The sequence below is a fragment of the Colias philodice genome, chromosome 8, assembly GCF_061535455.1.
Source record: "Colias philodice isolate Cphi_HAF_F1 chromosome 8, ilColPhil1 Martin Lab GWU primary, whole genome shotgun sequence".
In the NCBI taxonomy this organism is placed as follows: domain Eukaryota; kingdom Metazoa; phylum Arthropoda; class Insecta; order Lepidoptera; family Pieridae; genus Colias; species Colias philodice.
The window spans coordinates 2,108,746-2,136,222 of NC_143093.1; the positions used below are offsets into that span (position 1 = coordinate 2,108,746).

Genomic DNA, 27,477 nt, shown 5'->3' on the forward strand with positions numbered 1-27,477 from the left:
TTACGACTGTCGTGCTTTCCGTTCCCACTGTCACGACAAAGTGTCGTCACTGCAGAAACTGTCGTAGACGACAGTAAATTGTGTCGTTCTAAATGTGAACACCTCCATTTAAACATATAAGCCACGACACTTAAAACTACACGATTATCTGTCGTCACGACACGGTGGGAACGCGCCCTTATACGTGGCAATTCAGTGGAGAAATTTGGCAATTCAGGCTAAAAATAAAAAAATAATAATTATTTTAAAATAATATAAATTTTATTTATAATACTGATATTTTTGTATAACATACTGATACTGATATAAACTGATAAAAATATTATACAAATTATTATATAATATGATTACCTATGCATGTGCAGTGCTTTCATCATTTTCATTCAATTTCAATGTATCATCAGCAGACTCCTTAGTAACTTCCTATAAATATATAAAATATAATTACTCAATCTCACAATAAAAAACTATATATGCATAGCGCTATTATCCCTTAATGGATATTCCAAATTAAGGAATAATAGCAGTAGAAAATGTAAAAAATATAAACCTGTTGGCCATGTGTTGCATCGCTATCGAAAGGATTGTTATCAACCACAAACTCATTAGGAAGAGCTGCTATAAGCTCTTGATCTTCAGGCAGAGGACTTGGTGGCGGAGGTCCCCCGCCTGTCATGTTTCTTGCCGTTCTAAATTTGTGTTCCGAAGCCTTAGCTTTCTTCAAATTCCTCCACTGATTTTGTATTTGGCTTAAGTCCCTTTTATGGAGTGAAATGATATTATAACTGAAATATAAATACAATAATAATGTTATTACACTGTAACAATTTATTAAATACAAGAAACTGTTAGAATAAGTAAAACTAAAATAACCAAGACAAAACATCTTCCCATGCAAGTTTTTTTGCTGTATTTGTATTAGTCGACGTATCCTTATTCTCTAATATAATATGTGCTCGCTCGAGCACTAATTATTTTCGAAGCACTTTCTAAAGAGCAATATATATTTATTAATAAGCATTAAAACATGTAAGGAAATAAGTACATTCTATTAGATTTCTTGTGTACATTACGTACCTTATCCTCCTCACTCCAATTCGTCGAACGAGAACGTTTATTGATCATTGAACTCATTTTAAATTAAAACTGAATTTGAATTTATCAAAAATCTCAAATCTGTACAAATGTTTGAAATTTGAAAGTTATCAATATCCTGTCAGTTAAACGTCATACAAAATAAAGTCTACCATTCATATTTGTCAAAAAGTACATTTTTAGTCAAGTTTTACGTGAATAGCGGGTTTTATTTCGATAATGTTACTAGAAAAAAATACATATATTGACGTAACTTAGTTGAGAGACTGCTGAGATAGGTTTATAAGTACCTAAGATTATTTTAATCATTGTTTAAGGAGTTGAGAGTTATTTAACTGAGAGGTGTTTATGCAACAGATCAGTCAGTTTTTATAAGTAAGGCTGGTAATTTTTTACGACATCACATTAGAAACCTCAAAAATAGCAGTACTTCTCCACTATTTAATGGATGTTATTATACATATAAACCTTCCTCTTGAATCACTCTATCTATTAAAAGAAACTGCATCAAAATCCGTTGCGTAGTTTCAAAGATTTAAGCGTACAAAGGGACATAGGGACAGAGAAAGCGACTTTGTTTTATACTATGTATAATATAATAATGATAGTGATAGCACAGTATTACAATATTATTTCCTACAGTAAGGAAACGCCTTTGATGTCGCGCGATGCCGCCGCCAGCGTAGGTACTTACGCTGCCACACGAAAATACGCTAGGGTTGCAACAAATGGGAAATAAAACAATTGTGATTATTAATATTATGATGAAATCATTTATTCATATGTACATTCAAAATAATTGCGATTATTAAATCTGATGTAATCATTTGTTCATAAATATATAATTACAGATATTGCACTGCTAAATATTATTTACGTGGACACTTTATTTTTGGATGTTCTTAATTGTATATTATACCATTTAAGAAGTAATGCATTCGCATTGGGATGTACAATCTGATTAGAAAATAATGAGGACAACATATACATAGCTTTGATTTTAATTCAACAGATACAATTATTAATACAATCTTTCTGAAATATTGTTTCCTTCTGGGATTTCAATGTAGATTTACATCCGTAAACGGAACAGTTTTTGCGCGCCATAATAGAATATGTAAGTACCTATGTATAATAAAATTATTACACAAAAAATACGACTGCGTCGTCCTTTCGCGATAGTTAATGCAAACTCAGCGTGATTGCATTAAGCGGCCCGCGTCGCCCGACCCCCCGCCAGTTCCCCTCCGTTTCTCTGCACAAGTACATTCGTCGCCATACTGTAGGAAATATGGTGATACTGTGGTGATAGTCCGGCTAACGAAAGATAAGACTGGAAAAGGCGGCAAATTCAAAAAATCATCATAATATTAAGGTAACCTAATGGTAACTTAGGTTATAGTTGGAAATAAAGTTTTGATACTTTAATTTATTATTACGAGCTTTGTTTTTTTGAGAGATTAACAACCTCTACAAACTCTTCATCTATATAATATTATATATATGTAATCTGGTACAGTTATCTGATACAGATAAAAAAAAGAACAGCTAGTGAAAGTAATAAAAAACATAATAAAATACAATTAAATTTTGTTTAATCAATATAATCATATTAAATCTAAAAGCCGCGTTCAGCCGCGAATAAAGAATAAGAATCACTATCATTATCTCTGACATCATTAACTCTTCCATTTCTGCAGTTATTCCATCTTGTTTTTTTTGTACTGCTCTTCAACATGAATAACATGGTTCGGTCATAGAAGAAATCTCGTTGAGATACTGATTTTGTGTCTTTAAACATTTTGAACGGACAGATCGTTCAATTTTATATTGTTGCTTTAATAGTTTATAACTGGATTACTGGTATCATCCATGCAAAATAATAATAATAATATTAAACAAATCATATAATGTGCAATGCAATCAAGATGAAAAGTATCAAAATATCAAGTCACACTGTGTGTTTTTCCTTGAAAACTACATCTCTTTCAAATTGTTTCTTTTTAAATTTATTAATCATAGTTTAAAGTTTTCGTCATGTTTTCAACTCAGTTTTCAATTATTAGAAATCACTAAAATCCTAAGCTAAAATCGCAGAAAATAAAATCACTTTGACAAGCTTTGACACATCAACAACTCAGGTTTTAATGACAGTTAACTGTTAAGTGTTGCCAAATAAATTTTCGAAATAAAAAGCCAGTCTCATCTTTCGAACCAGACGTGACTAGTATAGATTTATTTATTGATTTAATAAATGAAACGATACCAATTTAAATTTCGCGCTGTTTATGTATGATGTGCGCATGTCTTAATGCTCTAAGGCGCATGCGCAGGTTTCAATTATTTTATAACTAGTGCCCCGGCTTCGCCCGTGGTACATATTTAGTATCCTATATCCTTCTCCTGGCTCTAAACTACCTCCCTGCCAATTTTCAGCTAAATCGGTTCAGCCGTTCTTGAGTTATAAGTGGAGTAACTAACACGACTTTCTTATAAATATATAGATTTTAATAAAATAAATAATTTAACAATTTCAATGATGGACCTATACGGACCTAACGGTAAAGAATACGATTTTGATAAAATTCGCCAATTTTGATATGGATGAGGTGCTAAAGTGTAATTTTTTTATACCCAAAATTAAAAAAAAAATATTTAAAAAAAAACTAAAGGGGACCTAACGAAAAAATTGTGGGACCTTATAGGACCTAACGAAGACCTATAGATTAAGGTCATTTTTGACCCAAAATTCTATGGATGGGGTGCTAAAGTGTAATTTTTTTATACCTAAAATTTAAAAAATTATTTAAAAAAAAACTAAAGGGGACCTAACGAAAAAATTGGTGGACCTTAAAGGACCTAACGGGGACCTAACGATCAAGGTCATTTTCGACCCAAAATTCCATAGATGGGGTGCTAAGTTTGCACTGGTGAAATAAGGTGTATATTTTCTAGATAAGTATTAACGGTCATTTACAGATTTCACCAATAATCGGTCCAATGAAAAGTACTTTCTTATTCATTTTATACATAGGCAAGAGAATATGAGAGAAAAATAGACTACCGCCTATAAGTTCAAACGTTTCTTTAGAGACAATAACGCGATATCCTGACTTTTCTTTTTACTAACGAAATGGAAAAAAATCCGTAATACCACAGACTAATAATAATATACTACGTAGTAATACTGTTTTAGCAGTAAAGACGGCTGAACTAATGCTTATGAAATCTTCTACAAATAGTGTTGTAGAGCAAATACAAAAATAGTTTGGTTTAAATCATATAAAAATATCTGCATGCATTCGTGAGTTTCGTATAAGCATTATACGCCGCGTCACGTAAAAAGAGCGCTGGGAAAAAGTGGAGTGGGTAACTTTGCGCATGGGTACACTCGCGCACGCAAGTACTATACTAGGTCTATTGTTTTATTTTTTAACGATCTTTTCGCTCGCCGTTTCGTATATTGATTAATGCTAGGTACATTGATAAATATATGGAATAGCAAATAGAACTAAAACATGTTGAATGCAGTTTAACCCATTGACCACCGAGCGGCCCGATCGGGCCGCGACACTATAGATTTTCTATTGTGTCTGTGATTCCGGGACTGAGGGATTAAAATGTTTAATCTAGAATATTTAAAAAAATTAAAGTAAAGGGGAAACTCCTTCCATTAAATCGTCATGGGTGACGTGAAATCCAGATGAGGACGCGGTTAACAATTATTCGTCTCACTGTACACACGGAACATTTTGTTGCCAGTGCGGTTCGTTTCATACATTGTTTTAAATTATCAACTGAATTATTATCAGCTTCTCTCTTCATAAAACAATAAACATCATAAATCATTTTTCTCATTTTTCTGTGAAAAAACATTTCGTAATTAAAAACTTTTGTGTGCGGTAGTACTATGAGAACAAACGTAGCGTGAACACAGCGCGGGAAGCAAAGGTTAACTGACGAACCAATAGCGCACCGGCAAGCAAGCGGCGCGTCACCCGCCCGCCCCGCGCCGCACCTCATGCCACCAAATAGATCTATAAATCATCTAGTGCGCAGCTTGACCGCCAGCGCTCTTTTTACATGATCCCACCTGTACGTATTTTGTTAAAATAAAACTCCAGTATTAAAAACAATAATATATTGGCAGTAACAGTAGAGTAAAAATATATCAAAATTCAATACATATAACCTGTTAATTGCATTTATCCTTACATAGCTATTTTAAAATTTCATGACACATGATTTTCTTGTTTAAAGTACAAAATTATTCATTCTTGAAGTTGGGAGACCTCTTTTCAATAAATGCGTTCATTCCCTCTTGACGGTCAGCCTGAAAAAATAAATTATTTGTATGTTAATATTATTTGATCATTATGACTATTAACAACTAAACGCAAATTTAAATAAAAACGTTAATTAAATTAATTATAACATCATAAATGCCGTTAAAGATATATTTAAATTAGAATGTAACTATATATTGGAAAAACTATTGCATGGAATAGAAAAAAAGCTTTTATTGTAAGTATATTAATATGCAGACGTTCGTGTTACGATTTATCTATTTCTTGTTGTAATATAACTTGCAGTGGAAATATAAAAAAATGGGTGATTTTAATGTTTAGAAATTAAAGAATTTAACGGATTTTGAACACGATATATTCATTATATTAATATCCCGACGATTTGCTCACTTTACAGCAAGTGCAGTCACGAGGCGACTTCAATGTAATAAAAATAAAATAAAATATTAACACTCACCGTAGCAAAAGTACCATAGAACAGAGATTTCTCATATTGCAAGCCAGATTTCAATGTGGTTTCATACGCTTGGTTCACCGCTTGTTTGGCGAGTTTCACAATCAATGGGGAATGGGTTCCAATCCTCTCTGCTAACTTAACACTTTCTTCTAGAAGTTTCTCTACCGGGAACACTTTCGCAACCAGACCTGTATGGAATAATATTATATATGTACTTAGATTGTATGAGGGTTAATTCGACAATATTTATGGGTAAACCTTGTGAACTCGTAAGTAAATTAAAAATTAAGTACAACACATTATTTTAGTTTTGTATTGAAAGAAACTGCTTCTTAAAGTTTTTTTTATTTATTGTTCCGTTCGATATTCGAAAAAAAAGCAATTAAAAATTGCATTTCACTCAGGAATAAATAATATCAAACAATTTTTAAATTATGTCATTTCTTTTACTGTTAGCACTGACACACACAGAAAAAAAATGTTGTGTGGTTTTATGAAACCACGGTAAAAGTGAAACTTAGGCACAAAATTATCGTATTTGTACGATAATTATCGTACGGTTCCGAACACTGCTTTATACCTACTCGGCAGCCGACCGTCACGCGACATGCGCTACACAGACCAAAAAGTTTGAGACGATGTAATAAAAGTTTCACTTTAAAAGAATCTTCTTACGATATATTATATCTAAGTAAAAGCACACATACCCATCTTCTCAGCTTCATGTGCATCAATAAAGTTGCCGGTCAGCACAATTTCCATGGCCTTCGACTTGCCCACATATCTCGGCAGGCGTTGGGTGCCACCAGCCCCAGGGATCGTACCAATGTTGATCTCTGGTTGACCGAACTTGGCCTTCTCACCAGCGTAGATTATGTCGCAGAGCATGGCCAGTTCACAACCACCGCCAAGCTGAAAGAATGTTATTATTAAACTAGGATTAAATCTAAAACTTAACAAATCTAAATCAAAATTATTGTGTCACAATGTTCGTTCCCTTACTCCTATGAAACTGGACCGATTCTCATGAAATTAAATAAATAATTAGGTTTGAAAATCGGACAACATCTAATTTTCATATGCCTATACGATAAGAGGTAGAACAACGTTTGCAGGGAAAGCTTATAATATATTAAAAAATTCCTTGAGAGTTTGGCTACCCTAAGAAATTGAAAACCGCTTCAGTAGTTTTTGAGAATATTGCGCCACAAATGTCGCGGAAAATTTTGTTATAATATGTGTAAAATTATATAATGTTTATGATGTTATACTGACAAATAATTTATCTAGTGGGCATGTTATGATGATGTATTTACTGATAATTTTAAAGAGACTATGTATAAAAGATGTACATCGTATTTATATGATAGTTTGTTAGTTGGTAAATATTACGAGCGTACACCAGTAGGATAATTACGTCAGTACATTAATCACTACAAAATTATACATCATAGAAAGAAGAACTAATTGTAATTATTTAGCGTGTATAACTAATTCTCACAGCAATTAAAATATTAAGAATAAAGTCTATAGAGCTTTCAATAAATCTTTTGACTTGCTGCTAACTTGATGAACCCAAGGGTCATACACCCACATCTATTTATTTATTTATTTATAGCCTTTATTGCCAATATTACAGGGTACATTCTAATAAGTATTAACTAAAATTAAATGTCTTTGTGGGTCAACACCCTCCTTAAGACACAAAGGCCTCTTCCAACTTCTTCCACTCACCCGTTCTTTCGCCTTCCGTAGCCAGAGCAACCCCGCCACTCTCCTTATACACCCACATACAATTTTTTTAATCAATAATTGCCCAAAGTTGTGTATGAAAAGTTTTTTTACTTACAGCAAAACCATTAACAGCGGCTATAATAGGCTTGCCGCAGTTGGATACATCCTCCCACTCTTGCAAGAATCCACCCTTGTTGTTTGAGCTGTAAGTGTTGTTTTGCATCTCTTTGATATCGGCTCCAGCCGCGAACGCCTTTTCGTTACCTGAAAAGGAATTGAAGTTATTGAAAAAAAGCGTGTGTGGCGAGCACACGTGTCAGAAGTGAAACTTCTTTGGCAAGTATCTAAGATACCAAAATCGTCGCTTTACTTCATGACGTGACGGTAATTCCATAACGCGAAGAAGTTTCACTTTAAAATCAAAATATGTAGCATAGTTTTAAAGTTTAAGCACAGAATACATAATAGTAGCTAAACGCTACAGAACGGACACTCTCCGCCTCCCGCCAAAATTAAACTTACCTCACCCCCGCGCGATCAGACATAAAATGGGCCATATTTTTCTGCAAGGACGATACGCAACGAAGATTGACAACATTAATCAAATTGACTTAAAGTAATTTTATTATTTTGGATTTGTGATTATCGTTTTTCGTAGAAAATGGTTAGATATTGTGCTGTTTACGGATGTATTTCATCAGAAAAATGCGAATTTTTTTTACGCTAGTCACAATTGTGCCAACCATAAAGCGTTAACAAACACATTTGCAGTCTCTACAGTGTGACTGTCAAAACGATCATTTTGTATGGAGTGTCCGGGGTGTGGTTTAAGCATACATAGGGACAAACAGGTCTGTCGCTGTCTACAAGATCTTTTTCTATACTATGCGGTGATTATATAAAAAAATCCTATTTAATACTAATTTGTGACAAGCATAGATAGGGACGGACAGACAGCGACTTTTTCAATACTATGCAGTGATTATTTAAAAAAATACCTACTTAATAATAATTTGTCTGTATGGATTATCAATAAGCAATAATCAAATTATCCTTACCAGTAATAATAATAGCAGCGATCTTGTCATCTTGATCGAAATCCTTAACAGCCTTTCCCAATTCTTGGAACAATGGCTTGCAAAGTGCATTTAAAGCTTTGGGACGGTGCAACTGTATGACTCCTACGTTCTTCTTCTCTCCTACTACATCTATTTTGATGTTTTCATATTGAGGTGCTGCAAAAATAATTATTTGATTAATATTTCATTTCTTATTAATACACCAATATTTTTAAATATTGTCTAAAATATATAAATGCCTTATAAAAATAGTCAATGTATTTCTTCTCTGAATATTTTTGAGGTACATTGTTCAAAAGAAAAATGCTGAAAAATGTCTTAATCTATATCAATAATAAAATTGATGTCTGTTTGTAATATAGAATTAACCAACTTTTACTAAATGCATATGGATGTATACACTGTACATGTACCTAAATAGTATTTCTTACAATTTTTGTCAGTCTGTCTATCTGTCTGTTTATTCCGGAGTTATCTCAGGAACAACTGGATACAGCTAGTCAAGTGATTGCTTTCACTAAAATAAGCTTTATAATTTATATGAATAAACACAAATTTTTTGATTAATTATTATTATTATTTATTTATAAATAAAGATAACATTCAATTAAATAATATTTTATAAAATAGGGGTTAAAACCACATGTTATCAATTACATTTGATATGGCATAATCATGCATATCAGTTTAATTCAGTAAATTTAATAAATCATTATGAGTTAAATTGTAAAGTTGCCTCAGAATTATTTTGAATTTTATTTAAAGATAACAGTTAAATACTGCTAAAACATGTCGAAGATAAGAGAGGAAAATAAGTGTTAAATTCACAATCTTATTTCTGATAAGAAAATTATATATTTACATTTAAATTATCAAGGAAAATGCACACACACATTACATAATATCCTCATAAAGTCAAAAATTTATTTATTTTTTATTTAATTAGATTTTGTGCTACATTGCTTCTGAATCTTAAAAATACATTATTTAAATTTAGCAATTTATACATTGTATTTCAACAGTTATATGATTTTTTTGTAGAAACTTGTTCTATCTTTTTGTAATTTGAACCAAAATAGTTTTTAAAATTAAAAGCGAATACTTCTAGTTACAATGTTTGTCCCAACAGCAAATACAATTTACATGCAATTCTTTTGTCCTATTAGTCTGCAATGCAAATATTAATATTATTTATCCTTTACAACCAATTTCAAAAAATCCTTCACCATTGTTTGTTATCCTTCTTTAATATAGTATAGTTCTATAGCTCTTAAGGCTACATACTATGGAAGTTGTAACACAGCCGGCTACAGCTTCACAAAGACCCTTGTGTTTGCCCGCTTTTATATACATATATAAAAAAAACTCCGGCACAGTCAGAGTGGACAGCTATTAGCCTATTACTAGTAGCAATAGGAGTAAAATACAAATAAAAAGTGAAAATTGTATAGTATTTTACTGGACATTCATGTTCTTCAGTTACGTCCTTCCTTCTTGAAAAATTGCAAATTGTTAGAACAACTGAACAATTTATAATAAATAGGTATACAATAAATCTATAGTTGTCTAAATTCGTATGTAATTATAAGTATTTTGCTAATAATATTCTTGTTATGTTTCAAGGACACTAAAGATTTAAATTCCAATCACGCATTCTGTACTATCTGCATTTTAACATTTTGTATGTTCATTATTAAACTTTATAAACTTATATTCACCTGTGCTGTAACACTTTATGAGACCGGCATTTACAACAGCCCGACCTCCATTGATGGTATTTCTTCCTAAGACCATGCGAGTTATACCAGCTACTGAAGCCATTTCTTATTTTTTAAACTAGTTAATTTCAATATACTAATAGGCACAGCTTCCACTACGGAGATAACGAAACTGCGGGCGACTAAGTAAAAAAAATGAACTTTGATACCGGTTGATGATACGGTAGTAGGTATAAACGGTATAAAATTTGTGATAAGAAATAAGAATATAGGTAATGTCAAAACTTTTACCAAACTTCAAATTGTATCTGTTTTTTGACTTTGACAGATTAATAAATAACTATTTCAATCACCAATATATATTATTAATCTGTGCCCCAAATTCTAATCACCTCCGAAGCCGAGTCCGAAGCAAAGTAATATAATTATATAATTAATAGGTACCTCTGAGTTAATCTGTTAATTGTGACATGACGAAGTACTTCTCCTAGGTCCTAGGAATATACATATTTACCAATTTACTATTTTCACTAATGATGATTATACTTAGATTATTAATGATACTAGTGATAACATGAAAATGCCGCGGTCAACAAGTGTAGAACATTTGCAAATTGCAATGCAAACATTTCCATACCGTACGAATATTTGTATGTAAGGAGGTCACTTAAATTATTAGAATTGCTGTAGTATAATGCTTATATAATGTATATTTAATAATTAATATTAAATTAAGTACATTCATGTACATTGCTGATTTGCTGATGCATATTTACAGTTGACAGATATTATTTGATACTCTGTCTTAATGATCTATGTACTCTGTTAACGACAATTTGACAATTGAAATGACAATTGACATTATATCTTTTATCAGCTGTTGTTTATTTGTGTACAATTCTAATAAATTGCTACAATGATAGCAAATAAACCTAATTTGAAATATTTTTTAATAACTGGTGACCCTGGTTGCGTATATTTTTCCAATAATTTAAAATAGGGCTTCAATATTGTCACTTTTCCAATGATTATACAATTTTACAGGAGTTGGAAAAACTACTTTAACCAGAAAGTTATGTTCATTACTACAAACAAATGGAATAAAAACATCTGGTTTTTATACAGAAGAAGTCAGAAAAAACCGAGAGAGGGAAGGTTTTGACATCATAACTTTAGATGGTGAAAAGGGCAGATTAGCTAGAGTCCAAAGCTTACTTAATTTTCCCGCCAAATTTTCAGTCGGCAAATATGGGGTATTAATTGATGAATTTGAAAGTGTTGCTATGCCAACACTACAGAAAGTTAGTAAAATCTTTTTTAAAATAATATGTATGTAGAGTATATAATCCTAGCCATTTTCTATGTTATAGAGTCTAGTAGTTTGTTATTATATCTCCAAGATTATATGTATTATTCTAGCTGTTCCGCGCGGTTTCACCCGCGTGGCTCGCTCCTGTTGGTCTTAGCGTGATAATATATAGCCTATATTACTCGTGGAAAATGTAGCTTTTGAATGGTGAAAGATTTTTTAAAATCGGTCCAGTAGTTTATGAGCCTATTTATTACAATCAATTTATCAAACAAACAAAGTTTTCCTCTTTATAATATTAGTGTAGATTTACTTTTTAAAAACTATAGACAATTTTATACATAATATGTATTTTAATTTTTAATCTAATTTTGCAGATACAAGACCCTAAAACATGTTTAGTGATAGATGAAATTGGAAAAATGGAATTTTTCAGTGCACCATTCAAGAACAGGGTAAAAGAAATATTCACAACTGAATTAGACTACATTGTTCTTGCTACAATACCAGTTAGGAAAAGTGATTCTTTGATTGAATTCATTAGAAACCATAAAAAGGCTAAATTATGGATGGTAAGAATTATAAGTATCTATTTTACTTTTTTATTAGTTCTTATAATTATTGAAAATATAAAACAGTACCTATATTATATTCAATTAATTTGTTAAGTAATAAGGATGTTAATATGCATTATGCAGATATAATTAAAGGCAAAATTATATTGTAGGTAACAAGGGAGAACAGGAACACCTTACACGAAGATATTATTATGGAAATGTCACAAGCTATCATATAGGTATTATTATTGAAAAAATTTTTATAAAGGTGTAAACAAAATGGTTATGGCATAGAATTTGGGTAAATTCCTTCTGTTAGCAGGCATCTGAATTCGGAATTTAAAAAAAGATGTGTGGCACTCGGGGACTGCTGGGGTAAAGCTATTGCATAGCAAGCCTTCAAGCCGCACCTCCATGTCCGTCGGAGTGGGGAGCGTGAGGTTTTTCGTTACTAAATTTCTGGAATCAGTCCCCGCGCTCAAGGCCCGCGATAGAAGCTATGCAATAGCTTAAAAATTGTGTCCCTTCGTCCAGCATACTCACCACAACTCACCATGGAATCCTGATATTTCATGAATGTCAAAAAACTGTTCTGAAATAGTGCTAAATAGTGCCCAAAGGAAAAAAATAGTGCTCTTGTACTTGCGAAGTTATAGCCATAGTTCGATGAGTATGCTGGACGAAGGTTTCGCCCAGCATACTCACCTCCGTCCGGAGAATCTGTATACGCTTCAAACATAATTCATACTTCAAAAAATAGTTCCCAAATAGTGCCAAACGGTGCCCAAAAAGAAAAAACAGTGCTCGAATAACTTCGGAGTTATAGGCTTCGTTCAGTGAGTATGCTGGGCGTAGGTTCTACGCCCAGCATTCTCACCTCAGTGCGCGAATATCGAACGAGCTATAGGTATAATTTACGTCTCAAAAAATTGTACTTGAAATAGTGCCCAATATCAGTCCAATTTTTGCTTGACTTTTGACTTAGAAAACCATTAAATTTTAATGTAAACTTCTACATACTAACGTGAAATGGGGTACAGTCGTCGACACATGTTTTTGGACAAAAATATTAAACTTTCTAATTGTAGACTTCATGTTATTGGAAATAATTATGGTATTTTCTCACATGTCAAAAACTTTCGATTAAATGCATTATTATATATTTTATAAATAATAATAAATGAATGAAACTTTAAGCGTAAATGAAGTCTATTACTTCATTGCATTGTGTGTTTGTCTGAATAAAAACAGTCATTTGCAGCCAATAAAATTAATATCTTGAAAAATTGTAAAAAGGAAATTATACAGTTTCTTTTTGTATATATGTTGCAGGCAAAACTTATAACCAGTCAAAACTAGTACTGTGACATAGTTATACAAATTTTTAAAACTCTTTCCAATAGTTTCATCAATGAAAGGTTTAGCAATAAAAAACATTTTTAATTACTTACGTTATTTATTACTATTTAAAGGGCCAAAGTAATCAGAATTCTAGTTAACTAGTTCACAGCTTTTGTTAACATTCATAATATAATCAATGTAAATAGAAAAAATTGTAGTTTTAATATTGTATATAATATACATATAAAAAAATGTTTAGCGTCGCGGGCGCCGCGCGTCGTAAGCCCCATACCTATTGACCGTACGTGCATCCATTACTGCCACACTATATTGAACTTTATCACATGAGGAATACAGGTCAATTCCGTAAACGTTGTGGTACCGTCCTTGATCCGGAAAATGATTATTTTGAATAATTTTGTCAGTTGTAATGTAAGCATTAATAACAGCAACTTTATTTTTCATGCATGATTTACTTCATTTGATATCTTAATCCTTCAAGCGCCGTGATCTAGACAAATATATAAAATCATTGTTCCTAGCTACCGGGGTCCCATGCGACGCGCGAAGGCTTAATCATATTATTATAAAGTATTATTAAAATAATGTGTAATTAATAATATTGCGATTCTAAAGTAAATACTCCCTTACATAGACAATATAACAAAACAAATAATTTACACAAGACAAAAATTGTTAGAAAGAAAGTTAATAATATTGTATTCGACTGTACTCAATGTAATGTATGTAGAAGTTTACAATCAAATTTAATGGTTTTCTAGGTCAAAAGTCAAGCAAAAATTGGACTGATATTGGGCACTATTTCAAGCACAATTTTTTGAGACGTAAATTGTTCCTATAGCTCGTTCGATATTCGCGCACTGAGGTGAGTATGCTGGGCGTAGAACCTACGCCCAGCATACTCACTGAACGAAGCCTGTAACTCCGAAGTTATTCGAGCACTGTTTTTTCTTTTTGGGCACCGTTTGGCACTATTTGGGAACTATTTTTTGAAGTATGAATTATGTTTGAAGCGTATACAGATTCTCCGGACGGAGGTGAGTATGCTGGGCGAAACCTTCGTCCAGCATACTCATCGAACTATGGCTATAACTTCGCAAGTACAAGAGCACTATTTTTTTCCTTTGGGCACTATTTAGCACTATTTCAGAACAGTTTTTTGACATTCATGAAATATCAGGATTCCATGGTGAGTTGTGGTGAGTATGCTGGACGAAGGGACACTAAAAATTCTCCTCCAGGACAAATAAAAGTAAATATTTAGTAGTCATCTGTTATTTAATTCAAGCATAATCAACACAACTTTTGTTCTATTAATATTAGGTAATGCATGCGTATGTATTAATAAAAAAAAAAAGTAGTCAATTTTTTTTGTTATATGAGTACTGAAAAAATCTTGTAATAATTGTAATGTTATCATAGTTTACATAAAGTGTATTGCTAAAGTACAAGAATTATAAAAAACAACATTTACATATTTAACATTTTCAACATGATGTATATTTATTGCTAGTGAAAATCTAGAAAAAATATAGTATATTCACATAACCTGTACTTTTGTATTAAACCTTTACCTAAACTACTTGTCCTATATCCTATAGTTAGTAAATATCAACTGTCATCATCAGTGAGATCATCAAATTGTCCTCTTACTTCTTTAATTATTTTGGGATAACAAATTTTTTCGTATTTCACTCTCTCTGCTATAGAAACAGTATGTAAGTCACTCGGACAAAAGTGTCCTTCATCCATTTTTCTTTTCACAAATGTAAGCCACTGAGATTGTAATGATATGGTGGTTTTTGGTGTATAGTGGGGCTGCCACCAGTCCTCCGAGTCCCAATCTTCAGATTGATTTGATGAAGGTCTCTCATGAGGTTCTGGAACGATAACAGATAAAACATATATAAGTAAAAAATGTTGTGTGGTTTTATGAAACCACGGTAAAAGTGAAACTGTTCGAACGGTTCCGAACACTGCTTTGTGTATCGCGGCTGCCGAGTAGGTATACCTACTCGGCAGCCGACCGTCACGCGACATGCGCTACACAGACCAAAAAGTTTGAGACGATGTAATAAAAGTTTCACTTTAATTAAAATTTAAGTAAAGTGTTACTGAAATAATTGTACTATATGTTATCATTAAAATTATTTGTGTATTTACTGTTTTAATGTTATATGTTAACACTAGCTTTCCACCCGCTGCATCGCCCGCGCAGTCAAAGAAAAACCCGCATAGTTCCCGTTGCCGTGGGATTTCTGGGATAAAACCTATCCTATGTCCTTTCTTGGGTATCAGAATATCTCTATACCAAATTTCATGCAAATTGGTTCAGTAGTTAGGCGTGATTGAGTAAAAGACAGACAGAGTTACTTTCGCATTTACAATTTATTTATTTACAATATTAATAATATAATAATATATAATACTAGCTGCTCCGCGCGGTTTCACCCCCGTGGCTCCACCCCTGTTGGTCGTAGCGTGATGATATATAGCCTATAACCTTCCTCGACAAATGGGCTATCTAACACCGAAAGAATTTTTCAAATCGGACCAGTTGTAGAATCGCACCAAGCCGAAATAGCGGGTGGCTTCTACTACATTAGGGAAAATTACGTTAACACAAAATCGATGTTCGGAATATAGTGAGCAGCAAAAACAATGCACCACGTACCTTGGAGATGCTGCAGCACTCGATGAATTTGCGCCCAATCATCCGATGCGTTTCACGTGTTTCAATGGCCGCCGCGCGCGCACACAGCAGAGGAGCGGCTCGATCGAATGCGGAAGTACAAGTGTCGACCACTGTCGACTGTGTCGTGGTGCATGACAGTTGCAAAATAATTTGACAACCTTTGTTTGCATACTCTGTGCCAAACATCGATAATAGACACCACGATCAATTACACGGTAACGAAACATCCCGCCCACCAAAATGCCTATGGTATTTTCTGGTCAGACGATAAATAGAACATAATGGGAACGAGAACGATAAAATGATCCGTATAATTATTGATGATACTTATTGATTACGATAAAAACTAGTTACCTAACTAATTGATTCTGTATAACACGATAGATGTTACACAGACACGATATCTTATTGCTAACGATAACTTAATGTCTAGATACCTTACGATACTAAAAGAAAGATAAACGATTTAAGCTAGTCCTCGATTGGTAGAGGGCATAACTTAACCAACGGTCTTTGAATTATATGATTTTTCGCTGTTTTAACTACTGCAATCCGAGCTACACCATCAGAACCGGGTAAAAGATCCACTACTCTGGCAAGAGACCATTGTAGTGGCGCACGATTTTCATCCTTAATTATCACCATTGAGCCTATCTGAAGCGGTTTAGAATCCTTAGTCCATTTGGCGCGTTGTGTTAGTGAGTTAAGATACTCGTGTTTCCATTTGGACCAAAAACTCTGGTGAAATGATTGTAACAACTGCCACCGATGAAGCCGACTTATATTAACATTTGATAGATCTTCATCAGGGACAGCTGTCAAAGGCTCTAAGGTAAGGAAATGGCCTGGAGTTAAGACCGATAGATCATTTGGATCCGAACTGATTGGACAAAGCGGTCGCGAATTTAAGACTGCTTCGATTTGCACGAAAAGCGTTGTAAGTTCCTCAAACGTAAGAACTTGATCACCAACTACACGAAGTAAATGAGATTTAGCCGCCTTGATTTGAATTTCCCATACACCACCGAAATGAGGAGCTGATGGAGGATTAAACTTAAATTCGATCTTTTCTAAATTAGAAGCTTGATGCATAAGAGACGATAATTGATTTCTTGCACCGATAAAGTTTGTTCCACAATCCGCGTGTATCACGTTACATCGACCACGGCGTGCCACAAAGCGTCGTAACGCAGCTATAAATGCGTCAGTGGACAGTGTAGACACCACCTCGAGGTGTACTGCTTTTGTTGTAAGACAAATAAAAAGACAAAGGTAAGCCTTTTCAATCTTAGCACCTCGATGTGGGCCTAATTTAATACGAAACGGTCCGCCGAAATCGACACCTACTATAGAAAATGGTTTGACTTGATTAACACGGTATGACGGTAAATCACTCATAAACGGTTGTAATGGCTTCGGATTAGTTCGATAGCATTGTATACATTTGCTTAAACGATTGCGTACAGTACGTTTTGCCGATATGATCCAAAATTGTTGAAGAAGTAAGAAATGCGTAGTATTGATGCCCGGATGCAAGTAGTTACGATGAATGTTGTCGATAATTAAAAACGTTAATGGATGATCAGACGGTAGAAAGGCTGGATGCCTTTGTTCGTATTCTAAACCTGCGCGTGAAATTCTACCGCCCACCCTGAGAATACCTAATCGATCGATAAACGGATTGAGTTTTCGAAAAGGTTTCGATAAAGGTTTGTTCGATTTAAGATTAGCAATTTCGTTCGAAAAGACCTGACTCTGTACATGTTTAACGATTTTTAATAATGCGTTATGTCTTTCAACGTTATTAATGAAATTATTACGATTAGCTTGAGCTGGGTTTTTAGAGTTATTGATAAAACGATATACAAATGCCAAAATGTTAACGATTGTTTGAAATGATGAATAACGATTAAGTAAAGAGTCAATTATTGTTGGTTCGATTGGAGCTCTCTCTTCAGCGGAAAGAGCTACCTTCCGTTGCTCCTTCTCCATAACGACCTTCTCCTCATTTGATGTGACAACAGCTGTATCCGTAGGCCAAGTATCACTACCTTGGGTTAACCAGCACGGTCCCGCCCACCATAAGGCATTGTGCACAAGCTCACTCGGAAATAAACCTCGCGAACACAAATCAGCAGGATTATCACCTGAGGATACATGATGCCACCAGTCTGTAGGGGTGATATCCTGTATGTGACTGACACGATTCGCGACAAATGTTGTCCAACGCGAAGAATGAGAACGCAGCCAAGACAAAACGATAGTTGAGTCAGACCACAAATATACAGAATCAATATGAATACGAGAAAGATACGTATCTTTTACAAATTTGTAAAGATCTGATAGAAGAACTGCAGCACAGAGCTCGAGTCGTGGTAACGATGTATGTTTAAGAGGTGCAACTCGAGCCTTAGAGCAAACGAAGAAAACATGAATATTACCAACAGCATCTGTAACACGTAAATAGATGACAGCTCCGTATGCAAGGGTAGAACTGTCACAAAACCCATGTAGCTCATACGATACAGCATCCGTGCAGGTAAGTTGCCGAGGAATTAGAAGTTCACTCAAAAGATTAAGTTGAGTGCGATGCTTGTTCCATGTATTGATGATCTCGTTAGGCGGCGTTTGGTCCCATCCAACGCCGAGAATCCACAACTTCTGAATTAAACATTTTGATTGAATTGTGATGGGAGATAAAAAACCTAACGGATCGAAAACCCTAGCGAGTTCACTAAGAATTGACCGCTTAGTACATGGCCGATAAGTAGATTCAATTTCGAAAACGAACGTATCTGTGGATGGATTCCATTTAAGACCTAATACCTTAAGAATTTGATTATCAGAATTGTCTAACGATACGGATCCAGTCAAACAACTATCACTGGGTAGATCAGACAATAACTGCGGTTTATTACTAGCCCACTTCCTAAGTTCAAACTGTCCACACTTAAAAAGTTTAATAATCTGCGACTTTGCTTCCTGAGCGACCTCTAACGATGAAAATCCGGTTGTGACGTCATCACAATAAACATCAGACAGCAGTACTCGTTTTGCGAGTGGATAAGAATCTCCCTCATCTTCAGCAAGCTGTCGAAGAGTACGGCAAGCGAGAAACGGAGACGAAGCTAATCCATATGTGACTGTATTTAAACGATATTCTAAGAGGGGCTCATTAGGAGAACTCCTCCAGAAAATGCGTTGGTAATCACGATGTTCTTGCGCTACTACAATCTGTCTAAACATTTGACGAGCATCAGCCATGAAGACAACGTTGTGTTCCCTAAAGCGTAAAAGTAGATTTAAAATATTCGGTTGTAGCTTTGGGCCGATAAGTTGTGTGTCATTCAGTGACTTAGAATGTATATCCTTCGCAGAAGCGTCGAATACAACGCGGAGGCGTGTGGTCGCAGAGTCAGGGCGTAGAACGCAATGATGAGGTATGTAGTATTTTCCTGTGCCAACTTGTGCTACAGGAACCACTGTCATGTGACCACTTTCGATGTAATCAGACATAAAGTCGACATATTGCGATTTTAACAAAGCGTCACGTGACAACCTACGTTCGATAGCATAGAACCTACGCAAAGCAACTTCGCGAGAGCCCTCAAATGTAGGTTCTGAATTATTCTTAAATGGAATACGAACAATATAACGCCCAGATTCATCACGTGAGTGTTCATCAACGAATTTACGTTCGCATAATAACTCATCTGGAGTTAGCATTGAAGTTTGCGGTACCGAATCTAATTCCCAAAAACGATGAACTAATGAATTTAAATCATTATCGATTACAGGCAACGTCTGCAACAGACTACTACATGAAATATTAGTTTTACCTAGAAGTAGCCAACCAAAGATTGAATTAAACGCGGTAGGTTGGTTGACACCTCCCTTGATATGTTGATTAAGAACAGAGTCAGCGAATACATCAGCAGCAAGCAAAATGTCAATGGGACCAGGTATATCGAAACCAGGGTCCGCTAACGGCAACGATTTAATATGGGACCAACTTGATGAATTAAGTTGAGCGATAGGTTGATCGCCACATATTTTAGATATGACGTGCATATCCAAGTTAAATAGAATTCGACCGTTAGTGCCGATAGAACAGGTGACGTCACCAATAATAGGTGCATCCGCTTCCCCTATGCCACTAATTGCCGCGGTTGTTGAAGCCGGCGTTAAATTTAAAAGTTTTACTGCTGATTCCGTTATGAAATTGCTCTGACTGCCCGTATCAAACAGGGCACGAAACGATTGCATATTACCTGAAGCATCCTTAACCTGAACGATAGCTGTGGCTAACAGCACTGTATGATTCGTATGTGACCTTGACACCAGCGACGACCCGATTTGATTTGATTCGATCTTAGTGTTATGATCGCGATGGAGTAAGGTGTGATGTTTACGCTTACACATACGACACGAAAAAATAGATTTGCAATTTTTTAATTGATGTGATGGCTTCAGGCAATTAAAGCACCAATTGTTTTGAGTGGCAATAGCCATACGATCATCAATCGATTTACTAATAAAATTTTGACAAGAAAAAATAGAATGCGACTTATGGCAATACGCGCAGCTACTTGAATAAACTTTAGACTTATCGTTCGAATTACCTCTATTGTTCATAGCAACAAGTGCATTTGAATTGAAACGTTCCATTGATTGATTTTGAATAGTCGAAGGCTTTAAAGATTTGTTCACACCAGAAAAATGTGTATCTCGTAATAAGGCTTCGCATTTGGAACGCAAAAAACCTCTTAATTGATCATAAGACGGCAACTCCACGTTAGAATATTTCTCCTCAAAATCGCGGCGTAAGTTCTTGTCTAATTTTGATAAAATATGGTAAACTAAAACAAAATCCCAACGATCTATCGGTAACTCAATAGATTTTAAAATATTTAAATTTTCATCGAATAAGTCGAGTGACTTTTGAAACTCAGTTGCGTTGTTATGCATGAAGTTAGTGTTTAAAATATCTTGCCAACAAGTAAAAGCTATTGTTCGTTTACATTTATAGCGATTAATAAGAGCTTCATACGCGTCGCGATAATATTCGTGAGTCATAGGGAACGCCTTAACCACCGATAACGCATCCCCGCTAAGAGAAGAAATTAAATAATGAAACTTTTCCGTGTCCGAAATTGACGTTGAGTTATGAATTAAAGAATTAAACGTATCATAAAACACAGGCCACTGCTTGATATTGCCCGAAAAATGTGGCAATGTAATTTTAGGTAAACGGATATTCGATGAATTGATGTTCGAGTTAATCGAATTATTTGTATCATGTTTAGTTAAACTAATATAAATAGACTGTATCTGAAAATATAATTCATCGAATTGTTCCTCAATTTCAGTTTCATTATCCGCGTCGTCCGACAGATCGAGTATATTAAAATGAGCATTTTCGAAATTTGAAACGATTTGTTTAATTTCCTGATGATACGATAAAAATAGGTCGTATTGTGAACGATCACTCAAAGCTGCATTACCTATTTCTAACGCCTTCGATAATCTTTTAAGCGCTATAGTACGTTTTCTACGCAATGTCGATAAGTCCTTAGTCGTATAATATTCATCCACCGATTTAGATTTTGAATTTTTCAAAGAACCTAACTTCCGAGTTGTATGTTTAGTAAATAAAGACATCTTGTTAAATTTAAGTTTATATATCGAATAAACAAAATGTAAAAACGTTTAAACACAAACAATAAAATAACAAAGTTAATCTTCGATGTAATTTTTCAAACAATGAAATAAAATGAAACAATGAAATTATTATTTCACCTTTACGCATATGAAGTTAAGGATGAAAATCGCATGAAACGGTAATGTGAATGAATACAGATTATAACTTTCAATAACAAGTTACAATGATGATGCGCTGCGCGAGCCGCTAGAATGTTCGACGTTCGATTGTCAATTTACCCCCGAGTGTTAATATAAAATGAAATTATTTTATATTACGATTTGACCTAATATTACGTTTTAATATTAGTTATGTAGTTAGGATAAACTGTAACGTGAATGAATTATGTTTTGGAATGTGAAATTACTATAGGCCGATGTAAAATTAAGCACCGATGAAATATGTGATTGCTTAACTAGTTCCTACAATAATTAAACGCTTTGACTTGTACTTCTGAATATGTATTAAGTTTTAGAATATGAAATTGTTTTAAGCCGGTTGAATTTAAGCACCGATAAAATAAGTGTTTGCTTAAATAGATCTTATAACAACTTCCTACTTTGTTAAACAAAGAACCTAATACGAACGGAATTGAATTTGATTTTAGATTATGAATTACGTGTGACCAGTAATACCATAAGCTTTTGAATATGATAATTGATACGCAAATTCCCGGGTTTCGGCACCAGAAATAATGTAGAATCGCACCAAGCCGAAATAGCGGGTGGCTTCTACTACATTAGGGAAAATTACGTTAACACAAAATCGATGTTCGGAATATAGTGAGCAGCAAAAACAATGCACCACGTACCTTGGAGATGCTGCAGCACTCGATGAATTTGCGCCCAATCATCCGATGCGTTTCACGTGTTTCAATGGCCGCCGCGCGCGCACACAGCAGAGGAGCGGCTCGATCGAATGCGGAAGTACAAGTGTCGACCACTGTCGACTGTGTCGTGGTGCATGACAGTTGCAAAATAATTTGACAACCTTTGTTTGCATACTCTGTGCCAAACATCGATAATAGACACCACGATCAATTACACGGTAACGAAACACCAGTAGTTCCCGAGATTAGCACGTTCAAACAAACAAACAAACTCTTCAGCTTTATAATATTAGTATAGATAATATAGTATGGATTTTAAAGCACTTGTGATTTAGTATCATTATTATCCGCAATAAATTTGATATCTATAAGGGTATAAGTAAATATGCAATTTCTCAATTATAACTATTAAAAGCAAAAAATTAACATTACCATTATTTTCCTCATCACCCAGTGAACACAATTCATCATCAGTTGTGTCTGGAGAGTGTTCACTCTCTTCTTGGACCACTTCTGGTTTCCTGCAAAAATAGCGTTTTATTAGTAACTAGCTTTCCGCCCGCGGCTTCGCCCGCGTTTTCAAAGAAAAACCCGTTCCTGTAGGATTTCCGGGATAAAACCTATCCTATGTCCTTTCTCGGGTATCAAAATATCTCTATACCAAATTTCATGCAAATTGGTTCAGTAGTTAAGGCGTGATTGAGTAACAGACAGACAGACAGAGTTACATTCGCATTTATAATATTAGTATGGATAGCATGTAGCATTTTATTAGCATTGAAATATGTAAAGATCAAACATATTTTATATTCTGTACAAAAATAAGTAAAAAACCTTACAAAATTAGAAGATAATAAATAGTAATGGATGAAAATGATAGATTATACATATACGTCAATTACCTTCCACTATATCTATTGACCCATTGTAACCTTATTTTATTTCTCTTTCCCAAATACAGCTCATCGTCTGGCTCCTCAAAATAATTCTGTGCCAAATCTATTTCTTCCAAAAAATTTAAATCTGGTATTTCATTCAAGTAATTGTCATACAAGTCTAGTTTTCTAAGGTTTTCTAATTTATTCATATCTTCTGGCAACATGCATAATTCATTATTGTTAATACAGAGTACTTCTAACTTTTTTAAATTAACAAACTCACTTGGTAAATACAATATACTATTGAATGATAATAAACAAATAACCAAGTTTTCTAATTGACAAAACTCTTTCGGTAATCCACTTATTTTATTCTGTGATAGATCTATTTCCTTAAGATTTTTATAAATATTTATTTCAGGCGACACATTGCAAACAAATGTGAAGTGTAGATTTAGACTTTCTATATCACAGCATTTATCTAAACCTAAACAAGGGAAATCCTCGATAACATTAGCAGACATATAACTTAAGTTTTTAGCACCCAGTACAATGCTTTTCGCATCTGAAAATGTACTTATTATTTCCTTATGTTTACTTATTCTACAATTGTAAATTATGACATCTTTGACTAGACATTTATACTGGAGAAGTTCCTTGAAGTAGGTATCTTGTAAGGCAGATGTTATAGTAATGTTATCACTTAAATTAATTTTTATTAACTTCCTTGGAGATTCTGACCATATCCAGTAGGGTGGACCCTGCAGTTTATTATTTGATATATTTAAGTCTTCTATCTCGTGACAAAAATTTGGAGTGTCGTCGAAATATTCGATACAATTTGAAGAAATATCCAATAGTTTTAAATACTTTAGTTGCATTACACATTGTGGCACATATTCAAGTTTGTTATTTGATAAGTTTATTTCACAAAGATGTTCAGGAAATTTTATATTTTCGTTAAATTCACCAATGTTCTTATTGCTTATATCGATAATCGTGAGGTTTTCTTTCAAGTAACTTATTGTAGTAAATCCATTGATTTGAACAATCGGTTTTTCGTCATTTTCCGCCATTTATATAATTACTGCGAGAAGGCAAGATGTCAAGAAATTATATACATGTATTTAATGAGTGATTTTTAAGCAAATTTAATTGAATACGATAAATAACATCATAAAGTTTATTAAAGTTTTGAAAAAGCAACCTAAAAATTTTGCTTTTGACATACAGTGACAATTGACAGATTATAGACTGATATTTAAATTAAGGACGTTCAGAAATCTAAACATCCATATCTTACAATATAACTTATATGTACTTATAAAATTAATATAGTATCTCTAAGATTCAAAATATACTTGATATATTTGTTTTTACTGTTCTGTGTATATTTATATCTATATTTTTGGTGAAGGAAAATTTACCAATGCAAATTACCAGTGCAAACTTAGCACCCCATCAATGGAATTTTGGGTCGAAAATGACCTTGATCGTTAGGTCCCCGTTAGGTCCTTTAAGGTCCCACAATTTTTTCGTTAGGTCCCCTTTAGTTTTTTTTTAAATAATTTTTTAAATTTTAGGTATAAAAAAAAATGCACTTTAGCACCCCATCCATAGAATTTTGGGTCAAAAATGACCTCAATCGATAGGTCTCCGTTAGGTCCTATAAGGTCCCACAATTTTTTCGTTAGGTCCCCTTTAGTTTTTTTTTAAATAATTTTTTTTTAATTTTAGGTATAAAAAAGTTACACTTTAGCACCCCATCCATAGCAAAATTGGCAAATTTTATCAAAATCGTATTCTTCACAGTATTACTTTACTCTATGGTATTCTTTACCGTTAGGTCCGTATGGGCTCATCATTGAAATTGTTGAATTATTTATTTTATTAAAATTATAAAATAATAAAAACCTGCGCATGCGCCTTAGAGCATTAAGGCATGCGCACATCATACATAAACAGCGCGAAATTTAAAATGGTATCGTTTCATTTATTAAATAAATCTATTGTTCTGAGAGTGCTTATTTATTAAAAACCTACTTTTCAACCTAGAATTAAAATAACCTGGTATTAGTGTCAATCTATGGTGTCAATATATTTTTTGTAGCGGCCACAGGGCCACACTACGGTCGAGGTATATATTCGGAAAGAATAACATGCAACAAATCATTAATTTGATTCGGGATGACCTTCGCGTGGACACTCGAGGGGGCGGTATTCCAGTGGAACTGCAAGTGATGGCAGTTATTCGATATTGGGGCCGGCATGAGGTAGATGTGACTTGTGCTCTAGTTTTGGATATATACAATAGAAAAGCCTGTATAACGATCTATTACATTACAGATCCAAGAAGATTGTGCTGACATTCACAGAATGAGTCAACAGACACTTTCCCGTTTGTCCCGAAATGTTGCTATTGCGTTAGCTTCTAAAAGTTCGCGTTATATTAATATGCCGTCGAACTCAACCGAGGAAGCCAAAGCAATTAGGAAATTTGAGGCCATAATATGCGGGATGAAGCGTATCATTGGTGCAATAGATTGCACTCATATTAAGATACGCAAAGTGAGTGGAGAGGCTGGACAGTACTATGTTAATAGGAAGGGACATTACTCCATTAACACTCAAGTATGAACATTGTACAATAACATTTTAGTTTGATCATAGTGTATTTAAAGTGGTAAAACTGTACATTATAGGGCGTGGAATTTGGGGGTAGTGGGGGGTGGAGAGAGGGGGGGTGGGTACTAGGAACTTCCCCTGTAAAGGGGGGGGCGCGAAAATTAATAGTTTTCGAGATATTTACAAATTAAGTTTTGGTCCGCCTAACGCAAAGGGGGCGCAAAGTAAGGACTTAGAAAATTTTTGATCTAAAGTGAAAATTGTATAGGAATCATAAAATACATAATTTTTATTCAAAACGCTAAAATAAGCATGTTTTATAAAAAAAACTTTTTCTCTAAAATAAAAAATGGCCGAGATATTCGCCCTCAAAGATTGATGATAAAACCTAACCTAACCCTTTCCCTATCTCCTCATGTCTTTTTTATATTGTCTCAGACACTGCCTTAGCTCCGGCGCTACGGGAAGTGCAGCCCTTCCGCCCTTGCGTGACAAAGCACGGTCGCCCGTACTCCACTTCGCAGCTTCAGCTTATTGGTCGCCTTCGGCGACCAGCCTCAGCCGCTCCGCTCCGCACGTCTCCCTAGCTTTGTCACGGCGGGCGAGGGCTGCTCTCCCTCCGCGCCTCCGGCTTTTTACATACACTCTAGGGGTAGGGCAAACAAGACCACGTGGAATTCGGGGTTGACAGCTTCGGTTCTGTGGCAAGTCTTATGATAATGCAATGCTTATTTTAGCGTAACGTTTTTTAGCTAGATTCGGACTTTCGCAGCTTAATATTGAATACATAATATTCCATCATTGAAAAAATTTACATTTTACAATCCGTCATGTATCTTGGTAATTATCAAGTTTAGAGAAAAGTTGCCCCAACAAAACATGCTTTTATTAGCGTAATCTTTACGATAAAACAATAATAAATAGGTGTTATAATGATACCAACTCCATCAAAAATTTTCTAAGTCCTGCGCCCCCTTTGCTTTAGGTATTTTTTTCCAGTTCCACATTGATCTGAAGCAATTAATATTAATTATTACTTTACAATAATAGTTTTCAATACTAGTAATATTGCATTAGCTCTTTGATTTGAAATATGACAGATTTAATGTAATAGACATTAGTATGACCTGT

General features: G+C 34.2%; 3 protein-coding genes and 2 long non-coding RNA genes across 7 annotated transcripts; 1 reads left to right on the plus strand and 4 right to left on the minus strand.

Moving 5' to 3' along the window:
• Positions 1–178: 178 nt before the first annotated feature.
• LOC149486328 (uncharacterized) lies at positions 179–1,588 on the minus strand. 2 transcript variants are annotated; one of them, XR_016315941.1, is made up of 4 exons: positions 1,078–1,588; positions 551–785; positions 352–423; positions 179–218 (listed from the first exon to the last, which is right to left on the minus strand). It is a non-coding gene; the product is annotated as an uncharacterized LOC149486328 (long non-coding RNA). The 2 variants fall into 2 exon arrangements; XR_016315942.1 differs by lacking the exon at positions 1,078–1,588 and adding an exon at positions 874–1,069.
• Positions 1,589–2,673: 1,085 nt separating this feature from the next.
• Positions 2,674–4,017, minus strand: LOC149486329 (uncharacterized). The gene is made up of 2 exons (XR_016315943.1): positions 3,206–4,017; positions 2,674–2,955 (listed from the first exon to the last, which is right to left on the minus strand). It is a non-coding gene; the product is annotated as an uncharacterized LOC149486329 (long non-coding RNA).
• Positions 4,018–5,221: 1,204 nt separating this feature from the next.
• On the minus strand, positions 5,222–10,690 carry Echs1 (Enoyl-CoA hydratase, short chain 1). Its single transcript, XM_089697751.1, has 6 exons — positions 10,391–10,690; positions 8,652–8,828; positions 7,709–7,857; positions 6,567–6,771; positions 5,860–6,047; positions 5,222–5,428 (listed from the first exon to the last, which is right to left on the minus strand). The coding sequence occupies exons 1-6, from the start codon at positions 10,491–10,493 to the stop codon at positions 5,363–5,365; spliced, it is 888 nt and encodes a 295-aa protein (XP_089553877.1). The 5' UTR covers positions 10,494–10,690; the 3' UTR covers positions 5,222–5,362.
• Positions 10,691–11,244: 554 nt separating this feature from the next.
• Positions 11,245–12,513, plus strand: LOC149486331 (uncharacterized). Of its 2 annotated transcripts, none has more exons than XM_089697758.1 (4): positions 11,245–11,358; positions 11,435–11,691; positions 12,077–12,271; positions 12,427–12,513. In XM_089697758.1, the coding sequence occupies exons 1-4, from the start codon at positions 11,307–11,309 to the stop codon at positions 12,493–12,495; spliced, it is 573 nt and encodes a 190-aa protein (XP_089553884.1). In that variant the 5' UTR covers positions 11,245–11,306; the 3' UTR covers positions 12,496–12,513. The 2 variants fall into 2 exon arrangements, with proteins under 2 accessions (XP_089553884.1, XP_089553886.1); XM_089697760.1 differs by having other exon boundaries at positions 11,281–11,358; positions 11,516–11,691.
• A 166-nt stretch (positions 12,514–12,679) lies between these two features.
• LOC149486332 (uncharacterized) lies at positions 12,680–24,927 on the minus strand. The gene is made up of 4 exons (XM_089697729.1): positions 23,746–24,927; positions 23,276–23,364; positions 14,841–15,498; positions 12,680–12,764 (listed from the first exon to the last, which is right to left on the minus strand). Exons 1-3 carry the CDS (start codon positions 24,795–24,797, stop codon positions 15,230–15,232), a joined length of 1,410 nt encoding a protein of 469 aa, XP_089553855.1. The 5' UTR covers positions 24,798–24,927; the 3' UTR covers positions 12,680–12,764; positions 14,841–15,229.
• Between the last annotated feature and the right edge of the window lie 2,550 nt (positions 24,928–27,477).